The following is a 19327-nucleotide window of genomic DNA, read 5'->3' on the forward strand; positions in this document are numbered from 1 at the left end:
AAATAATGATGATCATGATGATGATAATAAACCAAGTCAATTAAAATAAGTCCTAAAATTAAAACTATTGTATTTCACACGTTTTTACTGTCTAGAAACGAACCTTTGAAGTGTGATAAATTTGATCCACAAAGGAATGTATGTTAACAGCTCTTTCACTAAGTGTATAGTAATTCAGTTTAGGGCAAAGTAGTTTAAGAACTTTTATGAGCTATCATTTTTTTTTTTTTTTAACGTTCAACTCTTATAAATAGATTCCTTAACATAAGTGGCGAAGATCATTACAAAGGATGTTTTCTCGAGGAAATATTTCGGTCAACTGACATGTTGAAACCTCAAAAATAGTAATTTACATTCTAAAGTATTTAATGTTTATCAATACCCTTTCGAACAAGACATTAAATTAGGAAAAAAAAATACAAAACTAAATTATACTAGAACGATATATAAACTAGTACACGAGATCAACCAACCGGAATAAAAGTAAAAAAAATAAAAACATTTAGGAACTAAATGCGTTTTACTCCTCAGGAATTTCAAGGAAATGCTAGAATATCTAGATATTGTTACTTCTTTTAAAAGCTAAATATAGATTAGTTTCTTCTGTTAAAAGTAATGTAAGAAAAAGTAATTTATATGCATCTAATCATCTTAAATATGAAATAAACTCTCTTAAGTACAAGAAATTGAGCAAGTTCCCATGGACAAGATGAAAGTGGTATGATATCAGCAGCTCACATACAAATATACACAAAAGTTGGCTTTTTTAAATAGTATAATAAAAAAGGAACGGGGTTGTTTCTATCAGTCACTAAGATAAGAACAGCCGAAATTAATCACAATTGTGTCCATAGTTCCTTGAGGGGAGGGGGAAAGAAGACAACTTTTGTAATGGACAAGAGTATTACTGAAGAACTTTTAGTGCGCAGAGGAATGGTTGGTCCGGTCTATATTTTAAGGAGATGGAATCTAGAACCAAGGTGGAGGTAAAAAAAAAAATTAGTAAGTAAATAAAACAAAAAAAGAATTAGATAGCAACAAAGAGGGGGAAAAATATTGGCAGTGAAGTCAGCGACGGAAGCTGACGAACCTGCGGTCATTGTTTTCAATAATTATACTCTTGAGAATAAATAATACGTTATGGAAATGGCTTTGCAGAGATGTCTTCCAAGTTTGTGAAAGTGGAATGTATAGTAAACTAGGAAAGCGGAAGAGGAATGGATAGACATTTAGATCTAATGTCTGAAAATAACCAAAGCTGCTCATTGTATTAATAATTATAATTATAATTGTAATAATAATGATAATAAAACTTTCTAATATAAGCACAGGGCCTAATAAATAATAGACGTAATTTATTTTTTTATTAACGCACCAACATCATGAGTTTTATTTTTGTTGGGGAAAGAGAATGCAAAAAAATGAATCGCAATAAGTAGTAATAAGAATAAACAAACATAATTTTGTAATCTTTCGTCGCAAAACTAACAAAAAACAACAAAAAAACAGGCATTTATTAAGTCTATAAGAAGACAAGGATATATCCGATATTCCACAGGAAGCTGACAAACTATTTACCCCCTCCCTCCATAACAGAATTTCAACACACACACGCACTCTCACATAATATACCTTTATATATATATATATATATACTTGTTTGCTGGAGATGGCCTATGTATGTGTGTATGTTATATATATATATATATATATTTATATATATGTACTTGTTTGCATACACATTTTCATGAGAACTGATTAAGATTTCAAGTTAACATTTGAGCTTATTATTAATTGTATACTTTTTAATTATACGTATAGATAAAATTAAAACAAAAAACAGGCATATATATATATACCAATCTTTGGTAGAAACATATCTAAGTTTATATATATATATATCCCGTTAATAAACAGCAAAGAAACTTGGTAATTTGACTTCTCTTCCTTCCCTCACAAAACTCTCCGGCCTGCATTCTTGCAAAGAAACAAGACTTACATATTTATGCAAGTGCGAGCAAGAATATCTTATACAACAGACATGTATTTAAGGCAGACTATTTATTCATCAATGCATTAATCTGTTCACATTAAAGGGGGAAATGCTTTTTTAATTTTTTACTCTATAGACCCACTCATTATATATTATATATATATATATATATATATATATATATATATATATATTATATCCATATGCGTATATATTTGTCTGTGTGTACGTATATGCAGGCATGCTGGAATGAGTGTGTAGTCGATCTACGCGGGTGGAGTTAGGGAGTAAGAATGTATACATTCTTATCGACACAAGCATTTCGACTAACGTCCCAGACACTCGCACTTGTCTATTTATCTCTCCCTAGATCACACACACGCACGCACGCACGCTCACACACACACAAACATACATATATATATATATATATAATATATATATATTAACTTTGTTGGGTACTTCACTGGCAGTATATTGGGATATATGTTATCCCATGGAGGGTTGAATTTGCAACCCCTATCTCAATTTGTATATATACATATATATATATATATATATATATATATATATATATATACACACATGTGTAATTATACACATACATATGTATGTGTGCATGTATGTATGTATGTATGTATGTATGTATGCATGTATGTATGCATGTATGTAATTCACACACATCGGGCTCAGAACACATGCATTAATTACCCCCGAATACTCAGAACGATCACTTGTTAAAACAATTAGTCGGACCTCAGTCTACCCGATGCACCCCCGAAAATATATATAAACAAATCTCACAAGGACAGAGAAAGCATTCGAGCAACAATGTTGTATATGAAGACAGTAATGGCAATAATAATAATAAGCATACCAACAACAACAACAACATTGGTAATGATAGTAAAATGATTGTACAAAAGAAAAGGGGGTAAAAATGATAACTACCTGTCGCGCGGGTCAATCCATGTCGTTTTCTTTGAATTGTGGTCAATGTAGAATACCTTTCCATCGTAATCGGTTCCTTCCTCCCATCCTGCTGGTAGGGATAGGTCGCCATTCCTCCATTTAGGCATTATTTTCAGCCACAAACTACGTGAGATTAGATAGACAGATAGATAGATGGAGACAGGACAGACAGATAGATAGACAGAAGGAGAGAGAGAGAGACAGAAGGAGAGAGAGACAGAGACAGAGAGAGAGAGGAAGGAAGAAAGAGAAAGAGTCACGTTACTCACACACACGCTCACACATTCGCAAAAAAAAAACACAGCAAACAGCTACATGGCGGAATTTTCCATCTTCGTTGACTTCTTTAAAAAATTGTATATATTTTTTTTTATTACTATTATTACGGTGATTATTATTATTATTATTATTACTCGCCTTGTTGGCTTTTGGCTGGCAGAGTTTCGAGATTAATACTAATGCTTCGTTGGATGTACACGACTCTTACTGGCCTGTGACGTCATTTACACCGTAACAGCTCTCACTCTCTCTCTCTCTCACACACACTCTCACTCACTTACTCTCTCCTTCTCCCCCCCCCCCTTTTTTTTTCTCCTCTCACCACTTCTTCAAACTTCCAGCTAGTATCACTACTGCTGCTACTCCTACTCCCTTGTCCACCTTAGTGTGTGCGCTCCCCTTCCCTCCTACTTCTAAAAATTCAAAACTTTCTCCTCTGTCTTCTGCTTTACTCCTACTCCTACTCCTACTCCTCCCTTATTCGTCTTCTCTCCTCTTACTTCTTCTAATCGCACCGACTCCGTCTCCCTCTTCGTCCCATTCGTTGTTCGCATACCACATCAGAATGATGTTAGTTCCTCTCTTTCTCTCTCCCTTCCTCCCCCCTCTCTCTCTCTCTCTCTCTCTCTCTCTCATCTTGTTAATTGGTTCTCTGGCGGAGTTTTTACTTGTCTGCAGACAGACAAAACTTTTTTGGCTTGTTTTTCTTCTTCTTCTTCTTATAATATTTCCTCCTTTTTTTTTTCTTTGTTTATTATTTTTTTATTTTTATATTTTTTCTTATCCCCACAACAGAAATCTAAACTCTCTCCATCCTTAGCAAATGTTGCTATCTCTTTTCCTTTTTACTTTCTTTTTTCTTCTTCTTCTTCTGACATTCATCTGTCCACCTTCCCACTCCTCCTCCTCCTCCCCTCCTCTTCTGCAACATCTTCGCTACTTCATCATCCTCTCTCTCTCTCTCTCTCTCTCTCTCTTCCCTTCCCCCTTTCCCCCCTCTCTACATAATTCTCATAACTCTTATTTATTTCCCTCTTTTGCAATTTCTCTCTCTCTCTCTCTCTCTCTCTCTCTCTCTGGTTTTCATGCTCTGATTTATTTTCAATGTATTTATTATTTTTCTCACCTTTATATGCCCTTTGAAGTTTTTCTTTCGCTTTGGATTTGTTTGTTTTCGTTTGCTTTTTGTTTGTTTTTTTACTATATCAAATTTCAAATTTGTTTAAACACACACGAAGATAACTTGGTTCTATTTTGTTTATTTCCTATTTACTATTTAAACATCTACTTATTCTCATCCAAAATATTTTCCAATTGATTTTTAGAATTTAAAATTAACATTTATACAATTCGTGTGTACCTTGCCATGCTTTCGGCCCTGAATTCTTCGTGGGATCGTACGTTTAAAATCATGGTATATAGAATTTCATAAGCATTTTAAAACCAGGCAGAACCCATCCCTCTTCAGGTCTGACCACAGCTAATTTCTTCCTGGAAGTAAGTGACAGAAGAATTGACTCCAGTACTAGATGGGATTTTTAATTATCAAGTTTCAACAAAAGATGAAGTTTACCTTGGTGGGGTTTGAAACCAGAGTGCAGACAACTGAACGAATTCTGCAAAGCATTTTACCTTATGCTTTGATATATAGAGAAAGGGTTGTGGAGCTATGTTACAGTAATAGCTCCATCTCACCCTACTCTTGGAAGGCATGGAATTGTGAAACCATTTGAGTTAATGTAAATAAATCTTCTTAATGAGTCCAAGTGCATTCTCAACTTCATCTCTTTATACTTCTGGTTCATATGAAAAGAACTTACTTTCATATTTTCTAGCTCATATGAAAAGAACTTTTCTTGTAAGGTCTACTGCTTCCATAAGTTTTGCTTTCAACAAACATTGTGGGAACTGAATTTCGATGAAGAATTAAATATTTACAATATAATGAGTATAAGAAAATTATTAATATTCAGGCTACCACTGCATTCATCTAAGATGAAGGGTCTGTAGTTATCTAACATTCAGGTTATTAATCCAGATAGCAAGTCTGTTATCTTACATTCAAGTTATTCAGCAAGATAACCACAGTCCCTGAATAAGATCTGGTAGTTTTCCTATGAATAATTGTGCTATAGCCATTATATAGTAAATATATTTATGTAGGTGTCATGATGGCAGCTCAGTGACTTGATCAAATCTTGACAACCTGAGATGCCTATGGGTTAAATGCAAAGCTGCATAGTAGAGACATGTGGTTCAGGAAAGCAGAAGAGCAGCAAAGATCAGAATGAAATTTATTGAACATGATTTGTTTGAAGTATAATATGAATGTGAAGGAACATCAAAATACACTGAGCTGAGAGAAAATCACACTTGTATGGGTGTGTGATGATATACAAATGAAGGGGAAGCCTGTATAAGGAAGTGCCAAGTGCTCGAAGTGAAGGGTTCCTGTAGAAGGAAACCCAGGAAAGCTTGAAATTTTGGCTGATCTTAGGATGCTGCACCACAGGAAGTAGATGACAATAATAAACAGATGTGGAGAAGACCTGACTACTTGTGCACGACTGGTGAAATGCACAGCACTTTAAAATGGTTGAGGGGGTTAGTAATAGGTGCACGTATATATTCTTACATTCGGGCCTTTCCTTATTTTTTGTTCCATAATATATATATATTAGTACGAAAGCGCTAATATATGATGTATAAAAACATGTAACACTAATAAATATCTGTAAATATAAAACTGTCCGAATTTCTGAGTACCGAATTTCTTCTGATATAAAATACCTGTACATCATCTCCAAACCTTCTAATATATTAGTATAATATATTTTCTAAGTCACCATCAGTTTCTTCTCTTACCTGTTTGATACCTTCTCGTTTCTGTATTGTTCCTCTCCTATTCACTGTACCTTGCTACCCAAAACTCATCATTGTCACCAACCTTTCTTCAGTTACCCATCTCTCTCATTCATTCTCTCTCTCACTCTCTCTTCAGCAAACATGTAGATGTCACTTTTATTTCTCTTTCATTATGATTTCTGAGTAGCAAATGATTTTGAGTACCACTTTATATCTGATGCATGTCACCAGTTACCTTTCTGTGTTACCTACCATCTCTCTCACTATCTATCTATTTACACACACACACACAGGGGTTGAATAAAATTATAGAAACAACACTTTATATTTAACCATATTTTTTTCTATTGGCAATTCTAAGTCTTTATATATGTGTTCAAGACCTATCTGATTTCCAAAGGGGACAAATTGTTGGAGTATGCATGGCTGGAGATTCAGTCACTAAAATTGCTGAATTATTCAATGTCTCAAGAGAAATGATCTCTAAAGTCATACTGGTATTCCAAAAGCAAGGCTAAAACCAACTCTTGTAAGCATAATTCTTGACAGAAGGTAAAGCTCACAAAGAGGGACTTTAGAACAGTGAAACTTATTGTATCTAAAAAGTATTGACTTATGACTGTAGAAATAACAGCAGAGTTAAAACACAACTTTGTCGACTTTGTGCCAACCAAAAGCAATCATTGTGTGCTTAATAATGGTAAACATCATGGGTAAGCTGCATTTGGAGGATCTTTCCTGCCCTCCATCAACATAGATAAGTGGTAAAAATGGTGTCTTGATCATCAGAAGTGATCATTGGAACAGTGTCAACTCTGATGAATTACACTGGACAACAAAGACTTTGCTATTGGGGTAAAAACAAGTTGCAGCACGGATTTTTGTCAGTGAACAGGTCGCAGTCGTAAAAATAGGTGTTTTAGACTAAACCAAAGATGCTGATTCCGAATCCGCACTCAGAATTGTTCTGGCACATCAGGGGTTCGAGTTATGCGCATGCGCAAGATTATAGCTATACTTTCAGCTAGATATAGGCTGTATTATAAAATTTGCTAAAATGAAAGCGGTCTTAATTTGAAATTAAAGAAATAAAGCAATAAAGCAAACAATAAGAAAGTTCAGTTTAGCAATAGATGGCGCTGATGTATTGTGTACAATGCCAAATACGTCAGTTTGTTCTTGGTAGCTCTCAGTATCATTTGCACTGCTGTCAGGTGTGGCATGTGTATCTCTCGCTCTGCGTGATTACTGTTTTAACCGTGTCCATTGTGTTAGATCAGGAATAGGAGAATGTGTGAATCACCCAGCCAGCTTTTGTTATGTCTGTGGAAAACTTGCTCTGCATGACCAGCAGAGGAACATTGCCACCAAATTAAAAACTGCCTATAAATATTATTTCGGGTGTTGGGGACCAAGACAAAAGGTCAGCACCTCATATATGCTGCACCATGTGTTACTCAGGGCTTACACAGTGGCTGAATAGAAAACAGAAGGGTATGTCTTTTGCTGTACCAATGGTATGGTGTGAGCCAACCAATCATATCTCTAATTGTTACTTTTGCATGACTAATATTAGTGGTTTCTCAAAGAAGACCAAAGCAAAAATTGTGTATGCTGATTGTAAGTCGGCCCTAAAACTGGTCCCACGTGACTTCAAGAACCCTGTCCCAGTTCCCATCTCACATGATTCACTGGAAGACCTTGACACGTCGCACAATGAACCCCTAAATCTCCTATCAATGAAGAGTATGTAGGTGATTCTAAAGAAAAATGAGCCAGGCTAGTTTAACCCATTAGTGTTTAAACCGGCCATATCTGGCCAAAATATTCTACCTATTTTATGTTCAAACTAGTCAGATATGGTCATTCATAGCTACCTTATAGTGTCATTTTAAAAATAAACAATCACATCATTGAAATCTCAAAGCCATGAAATGATGCAAGATTAATTTTACATGGTGTGAATACATAAGCTTTACATTTGACAGAATAATCTGAACGCTAAAGGGTTAATCAAGAGGATTTGAATGATTTAGTAAGAGACCTAGTATTGTCAAAGGAGAAGGCAGAAGTTTGGGGATCCAAACTACAACAACGGAATCTCCAACAGCAAGGTACGAAAATTTCCATTTTCTGTTCTCACCGTAAAAGCTTAGTTGTGTTTTTCAAGTAAGAAAATAATGCTTGCTTTTGTACTGATGTTAATGCACTCATGCAAAAACTAGGACACATGCATGTGGCTAACAGATGCAGATTGTTCATAGACTCAAGTAAGGTTAGCCTCAAAGCTGTGTTGTCACATAATGGTAATGAAAAACCTTCCATCCTTATGGGTCATGTTGTTGGTATAGAAGAAAGTTAAGAATCAATGGAACTCTTTCTGAAAGGAGTCAATTACTCAGTTCACAAGTGGAGTATTTGTGGTGATTTAAAGGTGATTTCCTTCTTCCTAGGTTTGCAGCTCGACTAAAGGCGGTGCTCCAGCATGGCTGCAGTCAAATGACTGAAACAAGTAAAAGAATAAAAGAAAGAAAAGAAGGAATAGAATAAAAGCCACCTATCTTTCTCTCTCTCTTACCCCCTCTTCTCTCTTTAAAATGGTACCTTGTTGCAGTGTAGAACACTGACTGCAGCACCTTGACGGAAGCAATTATAGACTCTGTAGTTATGATGCGTTACATTAGATTTAGCAAATCAAAGTGCACTACATGTTCACATATGACAGGAATGTGAGTACATGTGGCCAAATGGTTTGGCTGTCAAGCTTGCGATCATAAAACGAGGAGGCTCAATTCTCTGACCAGCTAAAACATTGTCCTTGAACAAAATGCTTTAATTTTTTTTTTGTTGCTCCAGGCCATATAGCTGAAAAATGAAATTATCTACTGCAGAATGGCATCTCACAGTCTATTAGCCCCTTAAAATTTTACAAATAGCTATTCGTAAAATCCCAAGAATAGATCAGAGTAGTAATTATACTAACGAGTAAAGTCATTTGCCACAAGCTAATTTGCTTGTTGCAAATCAGTGTTGATAATGATATATGGTGCATGAGGAGGAGCAATGACGTGAAGTTGTTGTGCAAGCCCTTGGCTGTGAGATAGATTATGGACGAAAAGAGGGGGCCGGCGTGTTGAGTGGGGCCAGGTGAAAGTAGTTAACTACTTGTATAATTAGCTTATTTGGTGAAGCACCAGTCCTTGTAACTGCAACAGAAGAGTCAGAGAATGAGGAGACAGCATAGCCACAAAGGGACACGTAGCAGCAGTCACTTCTCAATACAGGTGGATATGGTGCAAAATTTCCCCTGTGTATGATGCCTGTTAATATATGGAGTGCAGAGGGGGGCACTGAGTGTACGTTTTACCTCCAGTTGCTGAGTAACTTTACAACGCCATAACATGTCTAAGGAACAGAGGTTGCATTATGTTAGTGAGCGAGTCCTTGCCAAACAATGGAGTGGCTTTCATCAAGATCAGTGCTTCTTTTCAAACTTTTTGCTGGAGCGGAACACCAAGGAGACATTCCACTGGCTCGAGGAACCCCTGTGCAATAATTTAATAGTCTTATGCACACATATCTGTACAGGAGACTTAAAAATTACTGCCGATTTTAACAGTTTTGTAACTTCTTGCGGAACCCCTGGACTGTACTGGCAGAACCCTAAGGTTCCATGGAACCCTGGTTGAAAACTACTGATCAAGATACAGCATAGGATATTTGCAGTAATAGTGGCACTGTCCAGATGTTTGTGTGGGGGTCAGCAGTTTGGCCAGTGCCATATTTTATGACAACCATGAAGGGTAAGGCTTTTCTTAGGGGTACAAATTTTTGGCTACGTGGGGTCGCCAGGAAAGATCAGAGATGGTAAGGCCTATCATATGTACTGGCTATGAAGGCTTTAGTTAGTTACATGTTGTCCAAGATAATGGCGTATGAGGTACGAGATTGCCTCCTTGATATGACAAGTGACGGGAGTTTATTATTTACTGTTGAAAGAGATAAAGTTATTATGCTTACACTTGTGAATGTTTTTGATGCAGGCTTGACATGTAATGTCTAGGCAGCATGCGGATGACGCCTTTGTATTTGGGAGGTCAAGGGAAGGTGAAGAGTGACGTTGTCTGTATTTGGGGTGACTACTGCATGAGTTGACAGCAAGCAGGTAAGAAGAAGAGGGTGGTGTAAAAAAAAATTTGATAAACATAACTGAGAGTTGAAATATTGAAATATGTTTGCACTGTCAGCCTATTTGACCTGTCTCCCTCTTTGTTCTGAACCAGATGATACATAAACATACATTTAAAATACCCACATTGAAATTAAAACTGCCAATGATAATTTCATATAAAAAAAAAAAATTGTTAAATTGTGTTTCAAATAACAGCTTAATAATGGCTTTAAATTTTAGCACAAAGGCAGTTAAGTTCAGCAGGTTGGGGTAAGTCCAGTGCTCAGATGGTATGCTTTTATTCTTTTATTCTTTTACTTATTACAGTCATTTAACTGCAGCCATCTTATTCTTTGTAAGCCTAGTACTTATTCTATCGGCCTCTTTTGCCAAACCACTAAGTTACAAACCGCTAAGTTACAGGGACGTAAATGCACCAGCATTGGTTGTCAAGTGATGTTGGTGGGGACAAACACAGATACACAAACACACACACACAGATACACAAACACACACTCACACACACACACACACATGCACATACAACAGGCTTCTTTCAGTTTCCGTCTACCAAATCAACTCACAAGGCTTTGGTTGGCCTAAGGCTACAGTAGACAACTGTTGCCCAAAGTGCCACGCAGTGGGACTGAACCTGGACCCATGTGGTTGGTAAGCAAGCTACTTACCACACAGCCACTCCTGGTACTTCGTTTATCAACCCCCAAAAGGATGAAAACCAAAGTTAACCTTGGTGGAATTTGAACAACAGAGCGTAGCCAGATTAAATACTGCTAAGCATTTTGCCTAGTGGTCAAATGATTTTGCCAGGTTGCTGCCTTGGCCCATTAACATTTAATTCAGCCATATACAGCCTAAATATTCTACCTGTTTTATTTTAAAACTGACCAGATCCAACTTCTCACACCTACCCTACAATGTCATCCTAAAAATATACAAACACACTACTAAAATCTCAACACTATTAGATAATGTGTGATTAATTCAAAAGCAATGTGAATAAATAAGCAATACTTTTGACAAAACAATCTGAACACTAAAGTGTGAAATAACAACTTAAAACTAACATAGTTATTTCCTTTAGTAAATCTTTTCAAATTCTGAATTATTCTCAAATTTTATTTGAAAACATAGGCAGTATAGTTCCATGTAAGCGAAAATACAGTAATGAGAAAAACTACAAAAAAAAATATTCTTTTCTACTCTGGGCACAATTTTTGGGGAGGGAGCCAGTCGATTAGATCGACCCCAGTACACAACTGATACTTAATTTATTGACCTTGAAAGGATGAAAGGCAAAGTCGACCTCAGCAGAATTTGAACTCAGAATGTAAACACAGACGAAATACTGCTAAGCATTTTGCTCAGGATGCTAATGTTTCTGCCAGTTCGCTGCCTTACTACAAAAAAACATATTGTAATACAACTGTCATCATCATCATCATCATCGTTTAACATCTGCTTTCCATGCTGGCAAGGGTTGGACGGTTTGACTAAGGACTGGCAAGCCAGGAGGTTGTACCAGGCACCAGTCTGATCGTTTTTTTTTTTTTAATTGTTTCAGTCATTTGACTGCGGCCATGCTGGAGCACCGCCTTTAGTCGAGCAAATCGACCCCGGGACTTATTCTTTGTAAGCCCAGTATTTATTCTATCAGCCTCTTTTTGCTGAACCGCTAAGTGACGGGGATGTAAACACACCGGCATTGGTTGTCAAGCAATGCTAGGGGGACAAACACACACACACACACATATATATATATACATATATACGACAGGCTTCTTTCAGTTTCCGTCTACCAAATCCACTCACAAGGCATTGATCGGCCCGGGGCTATAGCAGAAGGCACTTGCCCAAGATGCCACGCAGTGGGACTGAACCCGGAACCATGTGGTTGGTTAGCAAGCTACTTACCACACAGCCACTCCTGCGCCGATCTGGCAATGTTTCTACAGCTGGATGCCCTTCCTAACTCTGAGAGTGTAGTGGGTGCTTTTTATGTGCCACCAGCACAGGAGTCAGTCAGGCAGCACTGGCATCAGTCATGTTCGGATGGTGCTTTTTACATGCCACCAGCACAGGGAGCCAGTCAGGCAGCACTGGCATCACCCACAACTACAATTGGGTTATGATAAACTAGTCTTTGTTGATTTGTTAATAAAAAGGATACTAAAATAATCAAAATACTAATGAACTTGTATGATACTATTGATAGATTATTTTTTATAATAATGTCTTTGGATTCAGTCCCACTGCATGGCACCTTGAGCAAGTGTCTTCTGCTCAACTCAGGTCTGACTAAAAACTTGTGTGCGTGGATTTTGGAATATGTTTGTGTCCTGTTGCCTTCTTGACATCACATGATAACTGTAGACAAGCATCACTGTCATACAAGTTGTGTTGTTCATTTCCAATCTTCAGTGTTTTAACCATGGATGAGGAAATATTACTTTTCTTCAAAACAAGAGAGGGTTGGTTGGTTGGTTGGTTGGTGGAAGGGCATTCATGTAGAGAAAATCTGCCTCAGTGAATTCTGTCTGACCCATGCAAGCACGGAAAAGTGGTCTATAAAGTGATGAATACAAGGATGATGATGATGATGGTGGTGGTGGTGGTGGTGGTGGTGGTGGTGGTGGTAGAGTGTATGGCAGTGGCAGCAGTGCCTGCAGAAGCAATGGCAGCAGCCGCAGTGGTGGATGGGTGGTGGTGGTGGTGGTGGTGATGTGACACCTTCACTGCATATTTAATCTTGGTCGGGTTTCTTTGAAATTTACCAATTTTTTTTTTTACAGAAACTTTACTAAATATGTTTTCCCCTAAAAAGATAAATAAAATAAAATAAAATAAAGACTCTAAATATTTGATTCCAGTTCAGAAAATTAACAGATTTACAAATATGTTAAGAGTGACATTTAATAAAAGAAATATAAATTAAGAACAATAGCCACAAGCATGGTTGTGTGGTGAAAAAGATTGCTTCTAAACCAAGTAGGTATGGTGCAATGGGTATGTCTTCAACTATAGTCCCATGCCTACCAATGCTTTGTGAGTGAATTTACTAGATGGAAACTGTGCAAAAGCGTCGAGCTGGCAGAAACGTTAGCAACGCTGGGCGAAATGCTTTGTGGTATTTTGACAGCCGTTACGTTCTGTGTTCAAATTCTGCAGAGGTCAACTTTGCCTTTCATCCTTTCGGGGTCGATTAAATAAATACCAGTTATGCACTGGGGTTGATATAATCGACTTAATCTGTTTGTCTGTCCTTGTTTGTCCCCTCTGTGTTTAGCCCCTTGTGGGTAGTAAAGAAATAGGTATTTCGTTTGCCATTACGTTCTGTGTTCAAATTCTGCAGAGGTCAACTTTGCCTTTCATCCTTTCGGGGTCGATTAAATAAATACCAGTTATGCACTGGGGTTGATATAATCGACTTAATCTGTTTGTCTGTCCTTGTTTGTCCCCTCTGTGTTTAGCCCCTTGTGGGTAGTAAAGAAATAGGTATTTCGTTTGCCATTACGTTCTGTGTTCAAATTCTGCAGAGGTCAACTTTGCCTTTCATCCTTTTGGGGTCAATAAATTAAGTACCAGTTACGCACTGGGGTCGATGTAATTGACTTAATCCTTTTGTTTGTCCTTTCTATGTTTAGCCCCTTGTGGGCAATAAAGAAATAGGAAACTGTGCAAAAGCCTGTCATGTGTATGCATTTGCATATGGATGTATTTATGTATTATGTATATATGTATGTATGTATGTATGTATGTATGTATGTATGTATGTATGTATGTATGCTCATGTCTGTGTATGTATCTTTGCAATTGTGTTTGTCTCCTCTAACACTATTTGATAAGCAATATTCATTTGTTTACATTCTTCTAACTTAACAGTTCAACAAACAAAAGCTAAATGGATAGAATAAAACCAGGCTTTAAAATATGTATTTATACTGAAGGTCGATTTGATAATCTAAACCCTTCAAGCCATTGCTCCTGCACAATCACAGTTCTATGACGGGAACCAGAGGCATCACCAGGTTTTGAAGTTAGTGGTAGCATATGAAAGAAGGTTCTGTGACATATACCAAAGCACAGAATTTTCTCAGTGAACAGGCTGTGGTCTCAAAGCGACAAAAATATTTTGACAAATTAAATTTAAAATTTACATGCTGAAGTGAAATTAACAGTTTTTGTTTGTTTTTAAATTGCATATAAACACCTTCCACGCTGCTATGGTTTTTGTTTCAGCACACGATCTCAGATTAGGACACTTGCTATGCAAGTACATCTCCATAATCTTTAACTCGTTTTTCTTATATAATATAAAATATTTCATGAGTTATAATAAACGATTTTTATTCTACCAGGGGCAGACTGAGCTGTCAGTCAATTGGGCACTGCCTGAGGGCCCAGAGTTTTGAGGAGCCTGCACTCTACATGTTATCTGTACTAATATCAATGCTAAGGAGCCTGGTAAACAGTTATGCCAGGGGTCCCTTAATACTCTCAGTCCACCCCTGTATTCTACATTCATTAGTTTCATATTTCGGTAACAATGTCATTATGTATGGAACTTATAATGACTGATATAGCTAAATGAAGATTTTAAAATATTGTTGAGGCAGCACCAGTTTTGAAAATGTACTCAAAGGGTAGCAGTCACTCTCTTTGCTCCCCTATTAGCTACACTACTGACTGGAACCAGCAAAAGTACAAATGAGTGAAAAGACATGTAAATTCCATGTTGGAGAAATTCAGTTGTTTTAAAAAAAAAAGAAATTTTATTTTCTTCAAAACTCTTCCTCTGCAAACACAATAATATAAACAGAGAGAGAGAGAGAGAGGGAGAGAGAGAGAAAGAGAGAGAGAGAGAGCAGATATAGAAGACCTGGCTAAGACTAGACTAGATGTTATTAAAGAAGCAATAATCATCGCAGATATACACTACGTGTCTATATACCTATTTCTTTACTACCCACAAGGGGCTAATCACAGAGAGGACAAACAAGGACAGACATACGGATTAAGTCGATTATATCAACACCAGTGCGTAACTAGTACTTATTTAATCAACCCTGAAGGGATGAAAGGCAAAGTTGACCTTGGCGGAATTTGAACTCACAATGTAATGACAGATGAAATACCTATTTCTTTACTACCCACAAGGGGCTATACACAGAGAGGACAAAGAAGGACAGACAAACTGATAAGGTCGATTATATTGACCCCAGTGCATAACTGGTACTTAATTTATCGACCCCGAAAGGATGAAAGGCAAAGTCGACCTCGGCGGAATTTGAACTCAGAACGTAACGGCAGACGACATACGGCTACGCATTTCGCCCGGCGTGCTAACGTTTCTGCCAGCTCGCCACCTTATATGTGTCTATATACCATTGCTGTGTACGGTAGATTGGCAATCTATTGAAACTGTCTTTGGTATATCTCTGAAGGTTTTCAACATCATTTAATCCAAGACATGTTAGTTTGGTTGCTGCCATCGTTTTTTCAAAGCAAAAATCCACGGAAATATTTGAATCATCATCACAAACTAATGAATCATTTGCAAAACTTTATGCTACCAGGTTCTTGCAGCAGCATACTGTGCTCCACACTGCAAGAATCTTATTACTGCCAAGTTGACTCAGCATAAAGAAATCTTGAAGATAATCATAATATATAAACAACACTGTTTCAGTCAATAAACTTGACTCTTTAGCATTTAAACTGGCCATGTCTTGCCCAGTTATTATAACTGTCTTGTGTTGAAATTTGCCAGATTCAGCCTCTCACACCTACCATACAATGTTATTCTGAAAATACATCATTGAACTCCTAAAGCTATGAGGTAATGTATAATTAATTCAAAACAATGTGAATAAATAAGATGATTTACTGAATGGTTAAAGCAAATCGTTCAGATGTTACTGTTAAACCTTTGGAGATGGAGCCTCATTTGAAGTTTCAGTGCCAAGAAGATGGGGCCCTTTTCACAAGCCCTATAGAGAGCATGCACTTATTTTTCAAAAGATTTATAAGAAATAAAGTAATTACTTTACATGTATAAAGTTATATATATTCTTGTTGGAAATTGAATGAACTAACACAATCTTCCTAATTCAACTTTTCAGCCAATAGTTTGGCTCTGTCATCTCCTTAAGGGTAAAGACCACCAGGAAAGAAATATGTAAACCTTTGCCATTTAAACCATCCATATCCAGCTCAAATATTCTATCAGTTTTATGTTCAAACTGGTCAGATCCTGCCTCTCACACCATACCCTACAATATCATTCTAAAGATAAACAAGAGCACTCAGAGTGCGCAAAACTCTGCCAAGGCAACACCAACATCCTCTCAATGATTAGCCAGAGATGATTTTTAAAATGAGAATATCTGAAATAAACTCGACTGCTCTCACAAACGTGAATACTAAAAATGAACCCGACCATTCTCAAAAATTAAGTAAAAAAAAAACTGGAAAAATAATCCAGAATCCTTGTCCGGTATCGGATCAATCACAAAATCTAATCAGTTTGTGCCAGTCACGAAGCCAAACATCCCTGAAATTTTAATCTGAATTCATTCAGCAGTTCAAGTTACTAGATAATGAATGATTAATTGGAAACAATTAATTACATTTGACAGAATAATCTGAATGCTAAAGAGTTAAATTAGTCCATTGATAGCAACGTGACCTTGTAGTTACAAAGCTGCACTGGTAATTACAAGATTGTAGTTTCAATTCATGGACCTAATGGTGCATTATACTCTTTTACTTGTTTCAGTCATTTGATTGTGGCCATGCTGGAGCACTGCCTTTAGTCGAGCAAATCGACCCAGGACTTATTCTTTGTAAGCCTAGTACTTATTCTATCGGTCTCTTTTGCTGAACCACTAAGTTACGGGGACGTAAACACACCAGCATCGGCTGTCAAGCGATGTTGGGGGGACAAACATAGACACACAAGCATATACACACACACATACACACACACACACACACACACACACACACACACATATATATTTTTTTTTCTCTAGTCTCGAGAGTCAGTGCATGGAGTGGCTGTGTGGTAAGTAGCTTACTTACCAACCACATGGTACCGGGTTCAGTCCCACTGCGTGGTACCTTGGGGAAGTGTCTTCTACTATAGCCTGGGCCGACCAAAGCCTTGTGAGTGGATTTGGTAGACAGAAACTGAAAGAAGCCCATCGCATCTATCTATCTATCTATCTATCTATCTATCTATTTATCTATATATATATATATAATATATATATATATATATATATATAAAACAAGTAAAAGATAAAAGATATACTGGGATTGATTTGTTCAACTAAAACCCTTCAAGGTGGTGCCCCAGCATGGCCACAGTCCAATGACTGAAACAAGTAAAAGATAAAAGATATACTGGGATTGATTTGTTCAACTAAAACCCTTCAAGGTGGTGCCCCAGCATGGCCATAGTCCAATGACTGAAACAAGTAAAAGATAAAAGATATACTGGGATTGATTTGTTCAACTAAAACCCTTCAAGGTGGTGCCCCAGCATGGCCACAGTCCAATGACTGAAACAAGTAAAAGATAAAAGATATACTGGGATTGATTTGTTCAACTAAAACCCTTCAAGGTGGTGCCCCAGCATGGCCATAGTCCAATGACTGAAACAAGTAAAAGATAAAAGATATACTGGGATTGATTTGTTCAACTAAAACCCTTCAAGGTGGTGCCCCAGCATGGCCAGAGTCCAATGACTGAAACAAGTAAAAGATAAAAGATATACTGGGATTGATTTGTTCAACTAAAACCCTTCAAGGTGGTGCCCCAGCATGGCCACAGTCCAATGACTGAAACAAGTAAAAGATAAAAGATATACTGGGGTTGATTTGTTCAACTAAAACCCTTCAAGGTGGTGCCCCAGCATGGCCAGAGTCCAATGACTGAAACAAGTAAATGATAAAAGATATACTGGGATTGATTTGTTCAACTAAAACCCTTCAAGGTGGTGCCCCAGCATGGCCACAGTCCAATGACTGAAACAAGTAAAAGATAAAAGATATACTGGGATTGATTTGTTCAACTAAAACCCTTCAAGGTGGTGCCCCAGCATGGCCATAGTCCAATGACTGAAACAAGTAAAAGATAAAAGATATACTGGGGTTGATTTGTTCAACTAAAACCCTTCAAGGTGGTGCCCCAGCATGGCCATAGTCCAATGACTGAAACAAGTAAAAGATAAAAGATATACTGGGGTTGATTTGTTCAACTAAAACCCTTCAAGGTGGTGCCCCAGCATGGCCATAGTCCAATGACTGAAACAAGTAAAAGATAAAAGATATACTGGGATTGATTTGTTCAACTAAAACCCTTCAAGGTGGTGCCCCAGCATGGCCAGAGTCCAATGACTGAAACAAGTAAATGATAAAAGATATACTGGGATTGATTTGTTCAACTAAAACCCTTCAAGGTGGTGCCCCAGCATGGCCACAGTCCAATGACTGAAACAAGTAAAAGATAAAAGATATACTGGGGTTGATTTGTTCAACTAAAACCCTTCAAGGTGGTGCCCCAGCATGGCCACAGTCCTATGAGTGAAATAAGTAAAAGATAAGTGATATACTGTGATTGATTTGTTCAACTAAAACCCTTCAAGGTGGTGCCCCAGCATGGCCATAGTCCAATGACTGAAACAAGTAAAAGATAAAAGATATACTGGGATTGATTTGTTCAACTAAAACCCTTCAAGGTGGTGCCCCAGCATGGCCACAGTCCATGACTGAAACAAGTAAAAGATAAAAGATATACTGGGATTGATTTGTTCAACTAAAACCTTCAAGGTGGTGCCCCAGCATGGCCACAGTCCAATGACTGAAACAAGTAAAAGATAAAAGATATACTGGGATTGATTTGTTCAACTAAAACCCTTCAAGGTGGTGCCCCAGCATGGCCACAGTCCACTGACTGAAACAAGTAAAAGATAAAAGATATACTGGGATTGATTTGTTCAACTAAAACCCTTCAAGGTGGTGCCC

General features: G+C 37.4%; 1 protein-coding gene across 7 annotated transcripts in view; it reads right to left on the bottom strand.

Annotated features, from left to right (window-relative positions):
• Positions 1-3504, bottom strand: part of LOC115222587 (protein KIBRA-like) — a 96650-nt gene extending 93146 nt beyond the window's left edge. For 3 of the 7 annotated variants that reach the window (XM_029792870.2, XM_036511586.1, XM_029792874.2), the window contains exon 1: positions 2945-3504. In XM_029792870.2, coding sequence (XP_029648730.1) covers positions 2945-3072 — 128 coding nt within the window. In that variant the 5' untranslated portion in view covers positions 3073-3504. The remainder of the gene's footprint in view (positions 1-2944) is intronic. The other 4 variants (XM_036511585.1, XM_036511583.1, XM_029792871.2 and 1 more) reach the window with 4 other exon arrangements.
• Between the last annotated feature and the right edge of the window lie 15823 nt (positions 3505-19327).

The sequence above is a fragment of the Octopus sinensis genome, linkage group LG20 (assembly GCF_006345805.1).
Source record: "Octopus sinensis linkage group LG20, ASM634580v1, whole genome shotgun sequence".
Taxonomy (NCBI): Eukaryota; Metazoa; Mollusca; class Cephalopoda; order Octopoda; family Octopodidae; genus Octopus; species Octopus sinensis.